This window comes from Barbatula barbatula (genome assembly GCF_947034865.1).
Source record: "Barbatula barbatula genome assembly, chromosome: 17".
Taxonomy (NCBI): Eukaryota; Metazoa; Chordata; class Actinopteri; order Cypriniformes; family Nemacheilidae; genus Barbatula; species Barbatula barbatula.
Genome location: NC_136780.1, coordinates 373,236 through 395,158, shown reverse-complemented (window position 1 = coordinate 395,158; position 21,923 = coordinate 373,236). Strand labels below are relative to the sequence as shown.

Genomic DNA, 21,923 nt, shown 5'->3' with positions numbered 1-21,923 from the left:
CAACAGAATGACTGCTGACAAAAAAACATTTTAATAACATAAAATATAACATTTGAGGAAAACCTCGCCCACCATTTTTATTCAGAAAGACACCACGCGCACACACGCACACGCACGCGCATCTATTGAGTTATCCCTAAACGTGGCACTCCTCCCTCCCTCTCCATCTCTCTCACTCTATTACTCTCTATTTTCAATTTAAAAGTACTTTATTGACATGATTGTATTGAGTTACAACACTGATAGCGATTTTATCATCAAATAAGTCATGACAAAAATGCACAATATCTCTATAAAACGATCTCGGTTTCTTATTTTTGTAGCCGAAGGCTGTGTATTTCAGAATCTGTGCGATCCATTTGTTTAACGCTGATTGGTCAGACGTCCGTGCAATGTCTCTTTTTATTGGCCCACCATCTGTCCCTCATCGTCTGTTCCGCGTTCATTGGGTGGCGTAGCGGAAGTGAGGCGTGTCCTTCAGGCTGACGCTAAAATTCCTGCGTTCCGTCAGCGAGCTTCGCGAGAGTTCTGTGCTCGAGCGCCGAGAGAACCGAACCGGGAGAAACGGAACGACACGCACGCACGCACGCACGCGACGGACTGTGGTGACCCGTGAGCGCGATGAACGCGGCCCGCGTGACCCTGCTCGTGATTCTGGGCTCCGTCCAGTTCTGCGGAGTCGAGCCGCGGCCCGGAGCTCCAGGTGAGAGAAACTTTACGTCACTTCACGTTCACGTTACGCACTCTCGAGATCTGCGTGCACATCAAACCTTGACGTCAGACCGTTAAATAAGTTAAAGAACAGCTGCTCGAGCTCGCGAGTGTTATATATATCTATATCTCTCTCTCCATATATATCTATATCTATATCTCTCTCTCCATATATATCTATATCTATCTCCCTCTCAATATATATCTATATATATGTCTCTCTCTCTCTCTCTCAGATGAGTTGTTGGTGATCACTGCAGCTACAGAAGAGACAGACGGATTTCAGAGGTTCATGCGGACAGTGAGACAGTTTAACTTCACTGTTCAGGTATCACATCATCCTCATAGCCACTATTGTTTCTTTATAAGTCTTGTATAAGGCCCTGACATCAAACTTGTGTGTGTGTGTGTGTGTGTGTGTAGGTTCTAGGTCTGGGTGAGGAGTGGCAGGGGGGAGATGTGGCGAGGACTGTCGGTGGGGGTCAGAAAGTTCGCTGGCTAAAGAAAGAACTACAAAAACACAAAGACAAACAAAACACTGTCATCATGTTTGTAGACAGGTGTGTACACGCACACAACACAATAAACATACACACACTATATGCACACACACTTTTTCTTTTTGTTCACACTGTCTCATTTTCACTTGTAAACAACAGATTCTTTATTTGTGTGTAAGATGAGACACGCACACATAAGCTCTGTTGTGTATGCAGCTTTACACAGCTGTGTACGTGAGGTTTATGAGGTGGCAAGTAAAAGCTAGTCCTCGATCTTATCCCTCTCCGGGGAAACACCCCCATGAGCTCTGTGTGTGTGTGTGTGTGTGTTGCACCTGCACAATCGATGATGATAATGATGATCGTGTGTGTTTGTAGTTATGATGTGATCTTAGCCAGTGGTCCTGACGAGCTTCTTGGGAAGTTTTCTCAGTTTGCTCATCGTGTGGTTTTCTCTGCGGAGGGTTTCTGCTGGCCGGATCAGAGACTCGCGTCCAAATATCCTGTAGTGCACAATGGCAAGCGCTACCTCAACTCCGGGGGTGAGTGTGTGTGTGTGTGTTGTGCGTCGTGTAATGTAATCCGGTCACAACAGCTGACGCCCAGTTTATTTCTATTGTGTGTGTGTGTGTAGGTTTCATTGGTTATGCTGCTGAGATTAATGCGATAGTCCAGCAATGGAAATACAAAGACAATGATGATGATCAGCTGTTCTACACCCGGATCTTCCTGGACAAAGAGCAGAGGGTGTGTGTGTGTGTGTAATAGGCAGAGATGTGGTGCATTATTCCTCTCTCAAGCTCTCATCTGTTACGTGACTGTGCATCTGTAGCTCTTCGTTCTAAATAAAGTTTCTGTTTTCCAGAGGAAGCACAACATTACATTGGACCACAAATCAACCATCTTTCAGAACCTCAATGGAGCTATAGGTACACTCTCTGTCTCTCTCTCTCTCTCTCTCTCTCTCTCTCTCTGTGGGTTTGGTTTTGGGTAACGCTTGTGTGTGTGTGTGTGTGTGTGTGTGTGTGTGTGTGTGTGTTTTTCCAGAGGAAGTCGTACTAAAGTTTGAGAAGTCCAGAGTCAGAGCTCGGAATGTGGCCTATGACACACTTCCTGTCGTTATCCATGGCAACGGGCCCACTAAGGTGAATGCAAACATTCTGCACAGTAATGTCATTGAGTGTCTCACATGCAGACGCTGTAAACTTTCATCAGACGGTCTGTTTAAATTCTCTGCTCATTCAGATCATTTACATTGAAGCTAAACAACAGACTGTAGACTGACAGAATCGTGTGCGTGTGTGTGTAGCTGCAGCTGAATTATCTGGGTAACTATGTCCCGACGGCGTGGACGTATGAACGCGGCTGTGGTGTCTGTGATGATGATCTGCTGGATCTCAGGCGGTTATCTGTGAGTGTCAGAATACAACATTAGTACTCATATCACTATATCTGTGTGTGGGTGTAATAGTTTGAAACTTTGTTTGTCTTCATTTAATGCATATGTTATGTTTTATCGTGCAGGAGGAAGAGATGCCGCTGGTTCATATCGCTGTATTTATCCAGCAGCCTACACCATTTCTAGAGGAATTTTTGGAGAGACTCGCAACGCTAAACTACCCGCACACGCGCTTACGACTCTTCATACACAACAATGTATGTGTACACAGACTGGATATTTGCACTTCGTCGTGCTGTTATGTGTACACACTCGTGACTGTGATTGACTGAGAGTGTGTGTGTATGTGTGTGCAGGTTGTGTATCATGAGCAGCATGTGGAGAGATTCTGGTCACGTCATCGTTCTCTGTTTCCCGGAGTGAAGATTGTCGGACCAGAAGAAAACCTCCGGCAGGATCAGGCCAGGACTATGGCAGTGTAAACACACACACACACACACGTACACAAGATCACACCGTATTTATTATGTATGAATCCGTAAGTGTGACTCTTGACTGTGTGTTTTTCAGTGAGTTATGCAGGAAGGACGTGTCCTGTGATTATTTCTTCAGTATCGACTCTGACGTGGCTCTGACCAATCCTGATGTTTTACAGATTCTCATTCAAGAGAACAAGTAAGTGAACACCGATGCTTTCTGTTTGACACCTGGTGACCTGCCGTGTGTCCGCTTCTACACACCGTTTCATCCTCGAGGGCTCTGTAGGAAACCTCACTGTGGGTCCTTTTTATGCACATGTGGATAGTTGACATTCATTGATTCTCATGCAGTTTAAAAGATCGTGAAAGATCATAAAATCGTACATTTGTTCTCAGAATGTCATTCAAATATTTATTGATAAATAAATATGAACAAACAGTGATCTATTAAACTAAATGAAGTATTCACAAAGGTAACACCATTTCCGCTCATAATACTTGTGTAGAGATTTCCCATATAAACACATACTGGATTAGCATTGAAAGCACCACCTTATTATGAAAATCCACTATGAACTTTTGAAAGTTTATCATGCGATTTACTATTTTCAATGCATGCAGTTACTTTTAAAATTGAGAACGTGATCTGACTGATGAACGTGTCTTTTTGTTTCTGTGTGTGTCAGGGGAGTCATCGCACCCATGTTGTCTCGACACGGCAAGCTCTGGTCAAACTTCTGGGGAGCTTTGAGTCCTGAAGGCTTCTACTCTCGTTCTGAAGATTATATTGACATCGTCCAGAGCAAACGAGCGTGAGTTTATTCTCCGCTGTTTTCTGTCTGTGTGTGTCTATGTTTTTTGTTTGTGAGTCTTTTGTGTGATGTTTGTGTGACAGGGGTCTGTGGAACGTTCCCTACATTACTCAGGTGTATCTGATTCGTGGAGAGACTCTTCGCACACGTCTGGCTGCCGTCTCACTGTATCAGCAGGAGGGGATGGATGCAGACATGGCCTTCTGTAAAAGCATCAGAGACCAGGTGACTTTACTCAGAACATCTCGGTTCCTGAGATCATCTGACACGTAGTCTAAACGTGAAGCAAACACAATTTCTGACACGCTGAATGATTGCTGTGATATTCACAGTAACGTGAAGCTTCTGTCCATCATTACAGCACTGTCTCACATTAGATCACATGACCCGTCACTGTCTTCACTCCTATTGGTAGTCTCTGCATCTCATCGCTGCCCTCTGTATAATATTCAACTTTTGTCAGTTTGTTAAAGTCCCAGTGAAATGGAAGTTGGAAGTCTTTACTTCCGTATTTTGATGCATTTCAGAGTGAAATGGAATTTCTAATGAGAAGACTCGTAGGCGTGGCATTCCTCTTTCTCTGCGATTTGCTGCCAGTGTCATCAGTTTAGTAAACAAATCCACGTGTATTGCGCTGCCCACAACCACAAAGGGGATCCGTGAGCAAAAGTTCTATAGTGTGAACATTATTCACTGAATTGTTTGTGTGTGTGTGTTTCTTCTGCAGGGTGTGTTTATGTTTGTGTCAAACACAGATGAGTTTGGACGTCTGGTCTCCTCCACTAACTACAACATCAGTCGTCTCTATCCAGATATGTGGCAAATATTTGAAAATCCCACGGTGAGTTTCACTGCCATGATGACATGCGTGTGCTGAGATAAACATCACCCTGACTCTCTGTGTGTGTGTGTTTCAGGATTGGAGAGAGAAATATATCCATGAGAATTATTCCAAGATATTTGAGGAGGGTGCAGAAATTGAGCAGGTGAGACGGCTGTTGCAATACTGATGATAATATTGACAGCATTCTCACAGATTAATTTTTTTTATACTTACACTAACTTTTGTTTATTTTTGTCTTTCTTCCGGTAAAGCTGCTTTGCAACAATGAAACATTGTGAACAGCGCTATATAAATAAAACTGAATGTTATTGTAGGTCACTATTAATCATCAAGTCATAATAAGTGTGTGTGTGTGTGTGTGCGTGTCAGCCCTGTCCAGATGTCTACTGGTTTCCAGCGTTCTCTGACAGGATGTGTGATGAGCTTGTTGAAACTATGGAGCACTTTGGCCAGTGGTCTGGAGGAAGACACAAGGTCAGTGATCTTCTTTCAGGAGGTTATGATGTCCTTACAGTTGTTTCCACACACACAAGGAATTTGTTGTGGTTACGGGTGCTCGGAGTACTAAACATATAGTAAATACATACCACATATAAACACAAAATTAAGGATAAAAAGGACAACATAAATAATATATAAAGGTATTTTCAAGTTATTACAGTTGTGCCTAGCAAGTACTGTATATTGCAATGTGTACACTATCCATTCTTTCAATCCTAAAAATATGTTTCTATGAACCTAAGTGTAAGATATGTCATCTGTCTGTTTGTCTCTCAGGACGAGCGTTTATCCGGTGGTTATGAGAACGTTCCTACAGTAGATATTCACATGAATCAGATCCAGTTTGAGAAGGAGTGGCTGAAGTTTCTTAAAGATTACATCGCTCCAGTGACAGAGAAGTTATACCCAGGATATTATCCCAAGGTGAAATGCACACACGCAGAAATAGCTCCGTCCTCTGCACTTACACACACACACACACACACTGACAGACATCTGACAGCGTTTGTGTGTTTTACAGGCTCAGGCTGTGATGAACTTTGTGGTTCGCTATCGTCCCGATGAGCAGCCGTCTCTCCGGCCGCATCACGATTCCTCCACGTTCACCATCAACATCGCTCTCAACAATAAAGCCAAAGATTACGAGGTAAACACACACATACACTTCCAACATAAAAAACACTTGCACGAGGGTGAATGTTACACATCCCTGTTCACGTTCACTGTGAATGCATACATTTATATTCTCAGTTGTTGTTACAAATAAATGTGTAAATATGTCCAACGTTGTGACAGAGCGAAGAAGATAAAACTCTGTTTATTATTATTGGCTGAATATGAATAATTTATTATTAACAGTTTGTTTTCACACCATAAGACACAACGATACATTTGTCAACTACCCACATACATATGACTACACAAACTAAAGCCTGTGTTCTGTGTTTGTGTGTCTGTGGGGTCGGGTGTTGTGTGTGTCAGGGTGGAGGTTGCAGGTTTTTGCGTTACGGCTGTACAGTGGAGTCGCCGAGGAAGGGTTGGTCGTTCATGCATCCCGGTCGTCTGACACACTATCATGAGGGTCTTCCTGTCACACGAGGAACACGATACATCATGGTGTCATTCGTTGACCCTTGAGAGATGTGTGTGTGTGTGTGTGTGTGTGTGTGTGCGTGCGTGCGTGCGTGCGTGCGTGCGTGCGTGTGTGCGTCTGTTACTCTGCTATTGAAACATCAGATGTTGCTGTTGAGCAGATTGTCAGTGTTTTATCCAAACATTCACTCCAATAGTCATTTTGGGGATGAAATTGTTTTTTTACTTGATTACAATTGTTTTAAAAGATTGTTCTTTTAAAACTCAAAGCTTTGTACAAATCGCTTTAAATTATTTGTTAGCTTTGAAAAAATAAATATTGAAGAGAAATAACCGTGAGAATGTGTAGTGTACCTTGTCAGATTTTCCTACCGCAGCGCAAAAATGAATATATCTAAACCACATCAACAAAATAAAAAGGCAGGATGATTTTATAATGCTAAATACACGGTCAGATTATCCTACCGGCATAAAATAAACATGTACAATGAATTTACAGTGCAAAAAAGATTGATGTGTTAGTAGGACAATCTGACCAATCAACTTTGGGACACTGGCTCACAATTTCCACACAATAAAATAAATAAAACCATCCAATAAAACAAAAACTTTAATATTGTGATACTGTATTGTTTGTGTATTTTTGTATGTTGTTTTAACTCATGTTATGCCTGTTTTGTCTTACAACAGTCTTTAGGAAATCTGTTCACATTTAGAAATGTCATAAAAGTCCCCATCACTTACCGGAAACGCATCGACGCAATGAATATGGATGAGCTATGACGTCACCGTCTCAGGATACGCTTCCAGCGCTTGGCCCACACGCAACATTTTAATTCCGTTTGATATTGTCCTGTGATAAATCTGGTATGAGTGTTTTAAACTATATACAGTAAATATGAAGGTTTTATTTACAAAATGAGAATTCGGTTTTTAATAAGTAATGAGCGCCTTGAACATTGCTTAAACGTTGTTGTAGCGTTTAGCAATGTATAGCACCATGTGGCACCGTGAAACTATACAAAGAAACAACTAAACTTATAAATACAACAAATATGCATATAATCAAACAAAATACGCATTTAGAGTGACTTGGACTGCATAAATGATTAAATAAAGGATATAAACAATCAGCACTCCGTGAATAACACGTGACAGAAGTTACATTAACCAGAAAACAAATAACAACATAGACACATCCCTCGGTCCGCTTGCCCAAGAGGTACTAAACATGAATAAATCCAAAACACTTCTTAAACATTTCAGTCCCACGTGACCCTCACAGCGCATACGCATTAAACGTAAAAATAATTTAAAGAGACCCACCCCTATTTCATTAACAGTTGATTTGTTTTGTTTTCACCATTCCAATAATGGTGTTTTTTTTTAAATAAAAAATGCTCAACTTAGAATAAGTTTATGTATTCGAAATAAATAATAAACCATTTAAATAGACTTATACAGTATTTAGGGTGAGTCCCTGCTCACATCACAATACTGTAAACCCAGGAGTGTGAAACAATATAGGCCACAACTGCATCATTGTTATAAACTACATATTACAGGCACGTGCGGAGGCCGGCGGGGCTCGAGCACCTGCCTCTTATCCCCAAAGTGCCTAAAATCGAATTTATTTAAAAGTAAAAATAAACAAATGTGATGACCTGCCCAATCTAACAATTAGTGTAATGACAATAACGTTGAATCTAATCTAATCTTGTTCCATGTGCCTCTTTTTTACTTTCAGCACCTTATATCTGCACGGCCCTGTTACATAACAATTGTTTTGAGGATTAAATATGTTTTATAATCGTTTTCAGCTGGAAAATTACAGTTGTTTTCTGATATAAATGCATTATTTTTGGGCAAACTACCAGGTTTATAAATAGTATCTCATTTACAGAGTTTGAGTTTTCATTGGTTTCCCCCCACTGAGTTATCTCGTTTTGGATAACTCGTTTTGAAAAGTCTTCATAGATTATTAACTGTTCATACTTTGACCTGATTTTTAATTCTTCGGTGATTCACGTTTTAAATGATCGATTAAAGGAACAGAAGTGTGAATGTAATATCTGTGAGTCTCCTGTTCATTCATCTACCCGTCATTAACCCTCAAATCTTAGTCGTAATATCAATGATAAAGACTTTTTAGGTTATTTGTCTGTTCTTCATCTTTATGACAAGGCTTTAGTTCACACTCGACTCGTTTGTTGGGTTTTGTCTGATCGGTGTTTGAACAGTAAAGTGATTTTTCTCACGAACTCTGACGTCATCAGACTCGAAAGTTAAGTTAAGTTTAAGTGCAATCACTTGTGGTGTATTATGTAAACGATTATAAAACATATTTAATCCTCAAAACAAATGTTATGTAGTTTGCAACAATAATGAATTACAGAGAATGCGGGCGGGCGCACATACTGCACATTTTCATTTATAACAAAATAGTAAAACTTACGAAATAGTCAGTAGAGCTGATCGAAGGTGTCGGCATTTCAGGCAATAAAATTTTACACACTGTAAAAGTTAATGAATGATTTATGGATTATATATATATATTCTCATAAACAAAGTAACTGGTATTTAAAAAAACATCAAATCGATATTCAGCATCCTTAATAAGGCCTAAAGCCGAGTAGTGAAACCCCAAACAATAACATGTCGTCGAAATATGACAAAATATGGTTTATTATAATGATTATATGATGGCCTTTAAATAAAATATCAACGTCACGGGTCATTTTATGTTTTGAAGAAAAGAGAAAACAAACACTTTTCAAAAATACCACCTCACATCATTCTTTGTTCAAGTATCGTCTGAATCACATTTACATTCAGTCATTTAGCAGATGCTTTTATCCAAAGTGACTTACAGATGAGTTCAGACTTGAGCAATAAGCGACATGTCATAAAAGAGCAATAATACAAAGATACTAGCTTTAACAAAAGCCAGAACAACACCTGTTGAGAGAAAGTTATTGTGGGTTGGTTCGTTTGAGGATGTTTTAACAAATGTGTATGCATGTGCACTTTCATTCTGTTCTCTGGGGTTGCCATCATCATTTTATTTGAGTCTAACATCATTTAATATAGCCTTGAGCTTTTTATAGGAACCCATGGAGAGACATTTTAGGCTGTATGTTGAACATTTACCAGCCAAGAAGTCATAAAACATACAAGAAAGTCAAATAAAGCAGCTTTGAAGAGAAGAGCTTCCATACAAACTGCACAATTCAACACAAGAGTAAATCAGTTCTGCTCGAGTCTGAGCTCTGTACTAACATAACACAGAGTATGAGGAAAATAGAATATAGGGCATACAGTTGTGTTTAAAGCTCAAGATCCTTATAATAACTTTTATTTCAATACACAAATGCACTGGGAACACTGCGCATACTATCCTAAATCAAAACATGAAGAAAAAAGTATCACATTTGTCATAAGAGTGAAGAAAAAGGAATGTTAGGCTGCTCAAAATAGCACTGTCTGCATTTCTCTTTACAAAGTCAAACATTTACTCTATAAAATGAAATGTTCTTGTGAATCACTGAACAAATATTCAGACACGGTTTCTGAGAACCACTTCACATCTGTGTGGCATGCAGTCGACCAACTTCTGTCACCTGAACTTGAGCATTTCTTGCTTTTACCTCAGAAACTGTGTTTTTTTTATGTCAATCTCAAAGGTCTGGAGATTGAGCTGCCACTTCCTCTTGTTGGTCTGGAACCAAGATGCTGCTCGCCTACTGGTGTGTTTGGGGCATAAAGCGACATGACCTCTTTAAGTATTTGAATGTACTCAAACTCCATGATCCCAGGAATCCGATAAATAAACCCAACAGTATGAGATGATGCTTGTGTGTCACCATGCATGTCTGTCTTCACAGAACTGTGGCTTGAATTCAGTTAAGGAAATCACATCGAGGATCTGGTATCAATCTTTAGGAAACAACCTACGAAGATTGACAAGCTCTATGGAAATCATTGTTTTTTGATCGTTTCTGTGCATCGATGTTTTAACAGCCACATAACAATTTATTAAGGTATGAAGTACCTGTGCTTTCAGTAACGTGGATTCTTATTATGTTGTTATATGTGGACGAATGAATGATTCCGTGACAAACATTACTTGTGGTATTTCTGTGATACAGTAAAAATGACAATAATGTCTGTCTGACAGGACTACCTACCACCAGCATTCTTCCACAAGGTGCAGTTAACTACCTCATTGCTGTTTCCATAGGAACTGATTGGGGCTCTTTTGTGTTTGAACTTGCCTGTCACAGTCTGGCCTTCAGGCACCATATCTTTAATATTAACCATTATATTCTCGTGAGCATTAACTGTATTTTTTTTGTTTGTTAACACTATAACAAAAGTCCTGACAATAAATACCGTATAGTACTGTTTTGTAGAAAGCTCTAAAGGTACAGTGTATTTATCAGAGGAATCATAAACATTTAGCTCTTAAAAACACTCACATCTTGGATTTAGTGATGGCTTTGACTGTTTATAACACCGTATAAAAAGATCAAAAATTGAGACAATTATTTGATCATCAATTATTGTTTCTTAAACAGTTTTTTTTGTTCACAGGAAAGGAAAGATGTTTTTGCCCTGAAGACATGAATCCTGAAAAAAGCAGTTCTCAACAGATGAGGTAAAGATCAAATTTACATTTAAATACATTTCACTGCATTCATTGTTTGTAGAAAAGAATGAGTTATACCGTAATGGTTTTCACATCTTAAAAAAACTTGTATAACATATGTAGTATTTTGTGTCTTATATGAATGCTGATTTTATTAAAGCTCCACCATAAATGTACATTATCTGTGAATTTCATATTTTAAGATTGTCTTGTATGCTTGTAAAATCGCATTGAAAACCACGCTTCCAGCATAAATGGCATTAAGTTTACATTTTTACAAATACTATAAAATGGTAACATGAAATCCACAGCATTCAAATCTTTCGCTTATTGCTCCCCGAAGTCACTTTGGATAAAAGCATCTGCTAAATGACTCAATGTATATGTCAATCTTTCAATAGATATAACTTCAGAAGTATACCAGAAGAATATTACAGGAATATTACACAATGCACAACAGAAAATACTGAAGAAAAATGACAGTCATACCAGAAATACCTCTTGAATATTAAATACCGTACATTTTGTGTGTTATCACATGGAATACCACAGGATATTTTTATAAGGGTTTGTTGTATGGCCAGAGGAAATGTTGCCATACCCTATATATACATTTACATCACATTTATATTGAGTCATTTGAGAAGCTTTCATCCAAAGCGACTTACAGAGAGTTTAGGAAGCAATAAGAGATATGACACACAGGAGCAATAATACAATAGCTGCTAATACAGAGTTAAATAGGTTTAGTGAAACTCCGCCACTGTGCCCATCAAAAGAAAACCAAACATTATGACATTTGTTTTGTTTGCTGTACTTACGCGGAGACACTTCCAGAGTATCTTTATTAGAAAGCGTCGCTCGTGGGAGTGCGTGATTAATGCATCTGTCATAAAAACACTTTTGAAGAATGTTTCAGTGTAAAGTGGGTTCACGGTTTTAGCTGGGGGTGTAACACGCCCTTGAGTGAGAATAGACACAAGACCATTTTTTCCACAAAACCCACTTAACCTGTTATGAAAAGGTAAGTCAGCAAAGTTTCAGAGATGAAGGGGAGGGGTTTCCTGCAGGGGGTGTGTGTGTCGTCATTAAACCTTTAACACACCATCACGAGCAGAACTCTCTGTCTCTCTCTCTGTCTCTCTCTCACACACACACACACACACACACACACACACACAGTGGTCTTTGTCTGATGGCTGTGTTCGTGCTGCGATGGATCTTCAGTCTGTTGACGGTGATCATCATCTCTCAGAGTGTGTGTCTCATCTACAACACATCATATTCACACAGCATCGGGTCAGAACATCTTCATTCTACATCTGTTTGTCATTTTCAAATGATATATCACATCTGTGTCTCATTGGAATCATTGTTCCATCTTTTTTTATTCTGAATATAATAACTGAAGTTTAATGGATAATAGCTACACTACATAAAGCAGTCTCGTGTGTTTTGATGATGATTATTGCTCAGTTATGATAAATGAATCACGGGTTTGTTTGGTTGAAATGTCTGTCGTTTTTGGATGACAAAACTGATTATGGCGTATTTTTGTCATTCAAATCAACGAATGTTAAACGCAAAAGATGCGTTTAATGTGTCATCGTTCGGGATAAAACTCAAGGCAGAACTTACCCTGAAGATTTGTCCTATTTTGTTTTAACAAATACTTGTGTGAAAAACAATCGATCGTCATGTATTTTATATATAAGTAAAAATAATAAATCTGACAACGGCTAATTTTAATAATTAATTAATTATTGATTGATTCATATTCATTTGATTAATTCATTGCGCTTTCTTCGTTTCGGTGCAGCGCCATTATGAAAGTCATACATTAACGTCAAACATTGTGCTTTTGGAAGTGAAAATGAGAAGTTGAATACAGTTTTTCGCATTATTGAGACAATATAGTCTATTAATAACCGTGTTTAATCCTCAAGCAACATTCCTCTGGTTTTAACCTTCGGTCATTGAATGACAGACACACTTTACCAGTTCAACTGCACAATGGTTTTCATCAGGTGCAAAATACTATTCGAATTTACCATTATCGATAATTACATAATAGGCCTACGTATAATGATAATATAAAACCACACGCTATATGCACAGGTGTTTCGTGGTTTGACGTTCACACGTTAGTCTTAAGCCTTTTATTGCATTAGCGTTTTCTTATACACACTTATGATCATATGCGCTTTATTTCTTACTATGCTTTTACAGTAGCTGGCAAAGTAAGAAGTTATCTTAACTGTACTAATAAACACGATTAATGTGAAGCATGATGTTGATGATGTTTAATGTTTTTTCAGTCATGGATGACATTTGCATTTAGTCATTTAGCAGACCCTTGTACAGCGACTCACATGAATGCAATGACAAACACGTTTTACCAGTTACACTGCAGGATTGTTTCTTTTCATAAGATTTGGTTATTTAATCGCCATCACAGAAATATGAATAATAATACAATATGTATAATGTAATGATAACATAGAAAAGGAAAGATATTGACTTTACTAAACGCGATTGTAATGTGAAGCATCTTAATGTGTGGTGTTCTGTGTTCTTGCCTTCAGGGATGCAATGACAGACAGGTTTCACCAGTATCACTGCAATAAACTCAGAGAAAAGTTCTCATCAGATATCATCCATCCAGCCAAAAGGTTCATCACACATGAAATGTCATCATTGACATATAGTCGACCATATTACATTACATCTCATTCCTGCTACTGATGTTCTCTTTCTTTTAAAGGAATGCTGCCCTGTCAGTTCATGACATCAAGGAATTGAATCTATGAGTAATGATACTGTTGTTCTGCCCACGACTCAATACTTTTGAGTTCAGTTCACCCCAGAATATCCATATTTCGCAGTTGTGAACTACTAAAGGACAACTACTGTTGTAGTTTTTAAATAATATACTGTAGACTCCCACTCTTTTTCCCATGCAGGAATGCTATTATTACAAAACTCTTTCAATTTGCTAAGCTATATGTTTACATTTAGTCCTTTAGCAGACGCTTTTATCCAAAGCGACTTACAAAGAGTTCAGGGAGCAATAAGTCATAAAAGAGCAATAGTACAATAGGTGCTAATACAAAGATACTAGCTTAATATTTAATAATATAACTTTGCTCAAGTACACTATAGTTTTGCAGCAGGTTTGCCAGTAACTTACTGTATATTTAAGTACTTTCCTTTTCAAACTGTTTTTAATTCTATTTCAACTTTACTTTAACCAAAATGGAAACACGTTGACTTTTGAGATTCAATATGAGCAAGAAGAGAGCAGTCTCATTACTGGCATTGGCACAGTATCAAATCTGCAGAAATGACAATCTTCCTAAGCTTTATTGTCTTGTTTTCTAGTAAAAATATTGACACAAAATGAGATAAAATTCGTTTTTTTTATTGTGCATTTCAATTAATATCAATCAAACTGCAGTTGGTTTGTTTTGTTTTAAGCCATAATAACTCAAAAGAAAAAAAGCACACAATACAACAAAAACGTGATTTTTGGAAACATTTGAAACGTCCTAAATTACAAGACAAACAGGAAAAGTGTCTTGAGACACTTAGTCTTGCTTCATGACAGAAAATCTGAGAACTTGGTAACTTTATGTTTCAAACTGATTTGTAAATGTAATCTACAGTAAGGTACTGGCAAACTAATGCTAAACTACATCGATGTAGCCTATACACGCTAAAATGTTTTGGGTTAGGTCAAATCTAGACTGTTGAATTGATACTGTTCATTTTGTCCGTATATTTTTGGCCCATAATAAGTTGTTACACATTTTTCCAGCGCGTCTGGCTCCAGAAATACCACAAAACCACATTAGAAAAGTGAGCGTTTCTGTGTGAGGAACAGAATGAAACATCTCTTTGTTTGTGTGTTTCTTTCTTTAGAATGAACATCGTGAAATTCACTCAGGACGTTTCAAATTTAATCAGCTGCCCGTACAGATCAAACACAAGTGAACGAGAGTTAAACAAGTGAGTAATTCATCTGTATTGTAACATGAAGATTCAGTGAGGCAGGTACACGTGTCCCCCACCCTTCATCTGATCTGTCTGCACCATAGAAACAAATGCAAACAAAAAGTGATAATAACAAACTACAGAGCGGATCAGAGTAATTCAATCACCTTTCATTTCCTTGCTTTGTGTAACTGTGCACCTAAACATCTCAATTCTGTCATCATTTACTCTCCTTTGAGATGTTCCAAATATGTAAGAAATGTGTTTGTTCTGTTGAACACAGAGGAAGATATTTGGACGAATGCTTATAACCAAACAGATTTTGCCCCCATTGACCCCCATAGTAAGAAAATGTTGTTTTGTTCTGTTGAAGACAAAAGAAGATATTTTGAAGAATGTAGGACAGCAAACAGTTCTGGGACACTTTTTCCTGTTTTTTCTACAATGGGGGGCAAAATCTGTCTGGTTATAAGCATTCGTCCAAATATCTTCCTCTGTGTTCATCAGAACAAACACATTTGAAACAACTGGAGAGCTGTATCTCAGTGGTAAGAGCAGACGCTAGCAACACCGAGGTCATGGGTTTGATCCCAGGGGACTGCACAAAATGAATAATACAATTCAATGTTTCCCTTTAAGAAGCGACGCAGTTGTCGTCATGCCTGTTCTGAAGCATTATGTGTGTTTTGTCTGTAATGTCTCATGTGTAAAGAGAGCAGAACTGTGAACGCCTTGTGTTTTCTTTGTGTGTGTCAGGATTAGACTGAATCTAAGTTGTAATGCCACAGGATCTTTATTCCACACCCAACACAACACAGCTGTCAATCAAGAGATAGCATACGAAAGAAACATGGAACTCACACACAAGATAGATGAAGAACTTCACAAGATGTTTCCCAAGGTAAGTGTGTTTGCTTGTGTTTGTGTATCTTTGTTAAACGTGAGGTTGTGTGTGTGCTGTAATCGTGTTGTGTTGTGTAGGATTTTCCATGGACGTCTGAGGGTTTGGGCCGGTGTGCTGTGGTGGGCAGCGGGGGGATTCTGCAGAACAGCAGCTGTGGAGCAGAGATTGACAGTGCAGACTTTGTAATAAGGTAAAGACATCCCATAATGTCCTGCGCTCTCACCGCCGCCATCTTCTGCTCTCACTGTGTTTGTGTTTGTCAGGTTTAATTTGGCTCCTATTAATAACAGTGATGTTGGTGTGAAGACGAATCTGGTGACCATAAACCCGAGTCAGATAGAGAAGAAGTGAGTGTCCTCGAACACACACACACACGCACATTATGAGCAATATGTGATATCATGACACAACACTGAGGACAACAATAACATAAAAACAGCTAAATTATATTAGAATTCTTTGGTTTTTAAACATGTATATAGACGAGAACTGCACCCTGACTTTATTCATTCTACATGACATTGTTGCTCTGTTTGTTCACCTGGGATTTCACAATTACTGCTCTTTAAGGTCACATACCCACGCAATTAAGTCCATACCTATCTATATTGTACATACAATGCTTTCAATGAGTACAATGAGTACACACACACACACACACACACACACACACACACACACACACACAGACACAGACACAGACAGACACAGACACAGACACACACACACGCACACGCACGCACGCACGCACACACACGCACACACACACAAACACACACACACACAAACACACACACACACACACACAAACACACACAAACACACACACACAACCACACACACACAACCACACACACACAACCACACACACACAAACACACACACACAAACACACACACACACAAACACACACACACAAACTAACAAACACACGCACACAAACACACACACACAAACACACACACACACACAAACACACACACACAAACACACAGACACAAACACACAGACACAAACACACACACACAAACACACACACACAAACACACACACACAAACACACACACACACACACACACACACAAACACACACACACAAACACACACACACAAACACACACACACAAACACACACACACACACACACACAAACACACACACACAAACTCACAAACACACGCACACAAACACACACACACAAACACACACACACACACACACACAAACACACACACACAAACACACAGACACAAACACACACACACAAACACACACACACAAACACACACACACAAACACACACACAAACACACACACACACACAAACACACACACACACACAGGCAGTTATTCTTACTATACTTCTTGATCGACTATCAAATGATTTGTCCATCTAATCCCCTCCAATCCGCGAGCCTTGTGTCATGTGATCGGTCAGATGGTGTAGTCTGCTGTTGTGATTGGTCAAAACATTCATCATGTGTCGCAAACGGAACGCCTATCATCATTACTGGAATACGGTTTACAGGTGGTTAGATATTATATACAGTGTATAGAAAGCAGTTTGAGAGGCCGAGTCTTTACTGTGCGTTGTTATGTTACACAGAGCATTTTAGATAGTCGACATTATAAAAATGATTTTAGTTTCACACCTATATATCTATATATATGGGGCAGTCGTGGCCTAATGTGGGGCAGTCGTGGCCTAATGGTTAGAGAGTCGGACTCGTGACCAGAAGGTTGCCAGTTCGATCCTCAGTGCCGGCAGGTAACGACTGAGGTGCCCTTGAGCAAGGCACTTTACCCCTACATGCTCCCCGGGCGCTGCAGTGATAGCTGCCCACTGCTCCGGGTGTACGTGTGTTCACCACTTGCTGTGCGTGTGTTCACTACTCTCTGGATGGGTTAAATGCAGAGGGCAAATTTCAGGTATGGTTCTCCATAACTGACAAATAGGTCACTTTCACTTTCACTTAGGTGTATTTACAGACGTTATTACAATACAGAAGGTTCTCTCTCCGTTCTGGAAATAAATACTTTGAGAGTTACAGTAATCGATTGACACTTAGATAGATAGAACACTTATATAAGCAGAGTTCATAGCTAGATAAACAAACTGTAATACCCCAGAAATAACGGTACACGTTAACGTTTGTGTCATATGCATTAGATAAACACACACATAATTGTAACCATGGTTTCCTCAGAAGTTCTTCAGTTGCTAGTTTAAATAAGACGGACTTCGTTTCACAGCGTAGAACAGGTTCTAGACACAATGCACTCGAATCATGAACGAGCGGCAGTGTTTGGGCAGGAGAGGGAAGTTTTTGCGTCAGTCCCAGGAAAACGTAGTCGAAGAATATTTCTAGTGACGTCGTAGACACGCGGCGGTTAGAGACTCGGACGTCTCGTTTGCGTGATTCGGAGTCAACTCCCTTTTTTACAAGCCAATAACTTAGTTATTAATTAACCTTCGGACTTACAACTTGGCAGACTGCTTACATTCACACACGGCAACATAACACACAGCGTGAAATGTCATTTTCAAGATCTAATGTTAATTACTCTTTTATGGCCCAGTGTGTAAGATTCCCACACTAGAGTGCGCGCGTTCAAAACAGATACATTCAAAACAACAGCAACAGCAGCGTAGCCTGATGACACTATGAATGAGCGTGGAATAATGGGAACAGTAGCAATGTCCTGAATAATTCAACAGGATTTACAGCATAACTAATTATAATAATAATGTTCCTCTACGGTACAAATCTGTAGATGAAGGGGAACAATATGCAAAGTTTAGGGAATAAATCAGGAGTCAGGAAATTCAAAAAAGATTTATACTGTAAGTATTTTAAAACTAAAGGGTAACCTTTTTAATATTACCTGATATACATCACCTGCTGTCGTCTATACAACTATCTTTGCGTAAACACACACTACATTGTTTTAAACTCAATGTAACCCATAAATAAGATACTATTATGGCAAACATGAAATAAAGAGAAATGATGTGTTTAGTTTTAGTGCAAGTAAAACAGCACGAATGAAGCACGCAGACTGTGTGTCAACTCTAAATTGACTTTTGACTTCAGGATACATTTTTATTTGATTGATTTTAGGATTATTTTTTTATCACAAATAATAACTTATAATAATGAGTTATTTGGATGAGTTTTAATGTGTAAAATGTGCAAAATCAATGTTGATCTTTGAGACTACAATCAAGAATTTCAAGAGCGGTTTGATTTGGATGTTTACATACCGTGCAGTTCCCTTATAAATATAGTTTTATTTACCCCTTTATTCCCCAAACTTCACATATACAGATATGAACTGTAGAGGAACATTATTGTTATAATTAGTTACGCTGTAAATCCTGTTTCATTATGCGGTACATTCCAGGCTGTAATCTAAAGCGTTAAATAATAAAGTTACATTTAATTGTTGCGTTGGATGACATGATTTTATAGTGAATTAGACATAATTAATGTATTACTATTTAGTCAGATGATCTAAAAACGATTGCTGCTTTTTTTTTTTATTTTGTATGACACAAAATAAAGAACAACACATTCAAATAATAAGAGTACCCTTTAAATAATTATCATACGTTTTCTGTCAGTAAAGGAATCTAAACAGTTGCTCACCTGTCTAGTAAAACACATGCAACATCATCGTTTGTCTGATACACACTGATATTGATTCTAGTTTGATCTCTCTCGTTTATATCATCTTGTCTTTTGGTTGTCCCGTACGTTTATAAGAGTCGTCTTTGCCGAATGAACCCGCTGCAGACAGTAAAGAACAATTGTGCTCCCTCACGACTGCGCAAAACAAGATAGTTGCTTGATAGACGCCACCAACTAATACTGTCACATTAGTCCACGAGACCGTTCCAGATGGCGCAGATATGTCTGTAACATGTCTGCAAAAGATCCGGAGCTCTGAAAAACATCTGAGAAACATCTTGAATACATTCTGAATCACAAACATCTTACATACATCTTATACTGTGTATCTCTACATGATATAAGACCAGAAACGTCGTATTGAAGACGATAAAAAAAGATGTAATTGCAGACATCAAATAGACGTCTCCCAGATGTATGTGTGCTATTATTTGTTTGCACGTGTGTGTTTGTTGAATAAAAGCATCTGCCAAACGCATGTGATATGAGCTGGAGACATTGATTCACATGTGATCGTCCACACCTGCATCTCTCTCATGCATCTATGTATTTGACAGTATGACTTACAGTGCATTCAATCTTCAAACATCAACCACATGAGCCACAGAAACACACATTTGTTTATTTGAATAAAAGCATTTGATAAATGGATACAATTGAATTGAAGTTTAAGGCATGTCTGTGTGTGTAGTTACGACCTGATGGTGGACACCGGTCCGCTGGTGAAGGATGTCAGCGTGTACGGGAACGCACATCTCATCCTCCCCGCCTTCGCCTTCCCCCTTAACACCAAATATGCCATGGACGCTCTTCAAGCCCTTCGGCCAATCAGACCCCAGCAGCCGGTGGTGTTCTTCAGCTCATCTTACCTGCGGAACCTGGACAGGTACTGGAAGTATCGTGGCCTGAAGGAGATCCGCCTCACGACGGGGTTCATGTTGATCAACGTGGCGCTGGAAATTTGTGAGGACGTGCACGTGTACGGCTTCTGGCCGTTTGACATCGGCCTGCAGCAACAACAGGTCCCGCATCATTATTACGACGCCAGGGGCCCGAGCCGGAGCAAGCACCGCATGCCTGAAGAGTTCCTGCGTCTGCTGCGTCTGCACAGCCAGGGGGCCCTGACACTGCACCTGCAGCCCTGCGCTGAACCAGACACATACACTGACTGACTGCTACACACTCGCATAAAAACACACCTGAGGGTCCAGTGCACGCACGCACACACACACACACACTGATTGCTACACACACACAAAACACACCTGAGGGGCCTGCACACACACACACTGACAGATCCACACACCTCATGAACACAAACACACACACACACACACTGATTGCTACACGTGCCAGATGAACACACAACCACAATCCAGTGTTTATTATATTTGTTGATTAATGTTTTTCTTTGTCATGTGACAGAGTGATGTGTGGTCAGAGTGTTGCATGAAGTGACACTTGACCAAACCTTGTAAACCTGGGTGAGCGCATCATAACGCGTTTGCAGAGAACAGCCAATAGTGTTCAAGATTGTAGGTGTGTGTATTTCTCGGGTAAAGAGAGAGAAATTATAATGACCCCGTGATGGGGAAGTTGCGTCCCTTTTTTTGTTTTTACTTCCGTATTTTGATGACAAAAATAGTGGGCGTGGCTTCTGTCTTTCTCTGCAACTTGATTGGATGTATAAAAGCAGCCATTGCATTTTGAAATAGAACTGTCGGCAGACTGACAGTTGAAGGGGAGGAGTTGTTGAATGCTCCGCCCAAGCCGTCTAACATGCGTCAGATGGATAGTCACTACAGGACGGAAGTGTATTTTCAGATTTTAATGTTACTCTTACTTTAATGTTATGTTGATGGGTCTAGTGGACCCACTGCAGTTTGGGGTTTTTACTTCATCCCAATTACAAGCAATCTAATATTAATAAATAGCAATATTTGAATGGCGGGGCAGAAACAGAAAACTCACACACACACACACACACATTCTCAAACACACAAACATACTAAAACGAGGCCCAGACACAATAAAGGTACACAGAACCGGGGTCCAGTGGACCCGAACATCATGTATTGTGTAGGGGATGAACAGTGTGCGGCTATTGAACGTGTGTATTCGTTCTTCACAGATAAGCCAAGGTCAATAAGTTTGAACTTGAAAAGATCATTAATTATATAATTTCTCTTTTGATAAAAATCAAAAACGGGTCCCACGCCGAACACCATATAAGGGTTAACTGAAGATTATGAAGGCACATGAATTTAAGAAAAAAGAATAACCCACATTGATTTAATTCACTGGGACTTTAACCCGATGTATCGTCATTATTTGAAGCATGCTCAGAT

At 39.3% G+C, this 21,923-nt stretch overlaps 2 protein-coding genes across 2 annotated transcripts; both read left to right on the top strand.

The window, feature by feature from the left end:
• The first annotated feature begins 429 nt into the window (after nucleotides 1–429).
• On the top strand, nucleotides 430–6,960 carry plod3 (procollagen-lysine, 2-oxoglutarate 5-dioxygenase 3). The gene is made up of 19 exons (XM_079478935.1): nucleotides 430–703; nucleotides 948–1,039; nucleotides 1,135–1,271; nucleotides 1,590–1,753; nucleotides 1,846–1,958; nucleotides 2,077–2,140; nucleotides 2,259–2,356; nucleotides 2,521–2,622; nucleotides 2,736–2,867; nucleotides 2,967–3,088; nucleotides 3,181–3,285; nucleotides 3,776–3,901; nucleotides 3,985–4,126; nucleotides 4,629–4,742; nucleotides 4,819–4,887; nucleotides 5,115–5,219; nucleotides 5,523–5,669; nucleotides 5,767–5,892; nucleotides 6,228–6,960. The coding sequence occupies exons 1-19, from the start codon at nucleotides 622–624 to the stop codon at nucleotides 6,381–6,383; spliced, it is 2,196 nt and encodes a 731-aa protein (XP_079335061.1). The 5' UTR covers nucleotides 430–621; the 3' UTR covers nucleotides 6,384–6,960.
• A 5,221-nt stretch (nucleotides 6,961–12,181) lies between these two features.
• LOC306906632 (alpha-2,8-sialyltransferase 8F-like) lies at nucleotides 12,182–20,747 on the top strand (the record flags this gene model as incomplete). Its single annotated transcript, XM_079478231.1, has 7 exons — nucleotides 12,182–12,285; nucleotides 13,572–13,658; nucleotides 14,908–14,994; nucleotides 15,736–15,880; nucleotides 15,961–16,073; nucleotides 16,147–16,230; nucleotides 20,267–20,747. The coding sequence occupies 7 exons, from the start codon at nucleotides 12,182–12,184 to the stop codon at nucleotides 20,745–20,747; spliced, it is 1,101 nt and encodes a 366-aa protein (XP_079334357.1).
• Nucleotides 20,748–21,923: the final 1,176 nt, after the last annotated feature.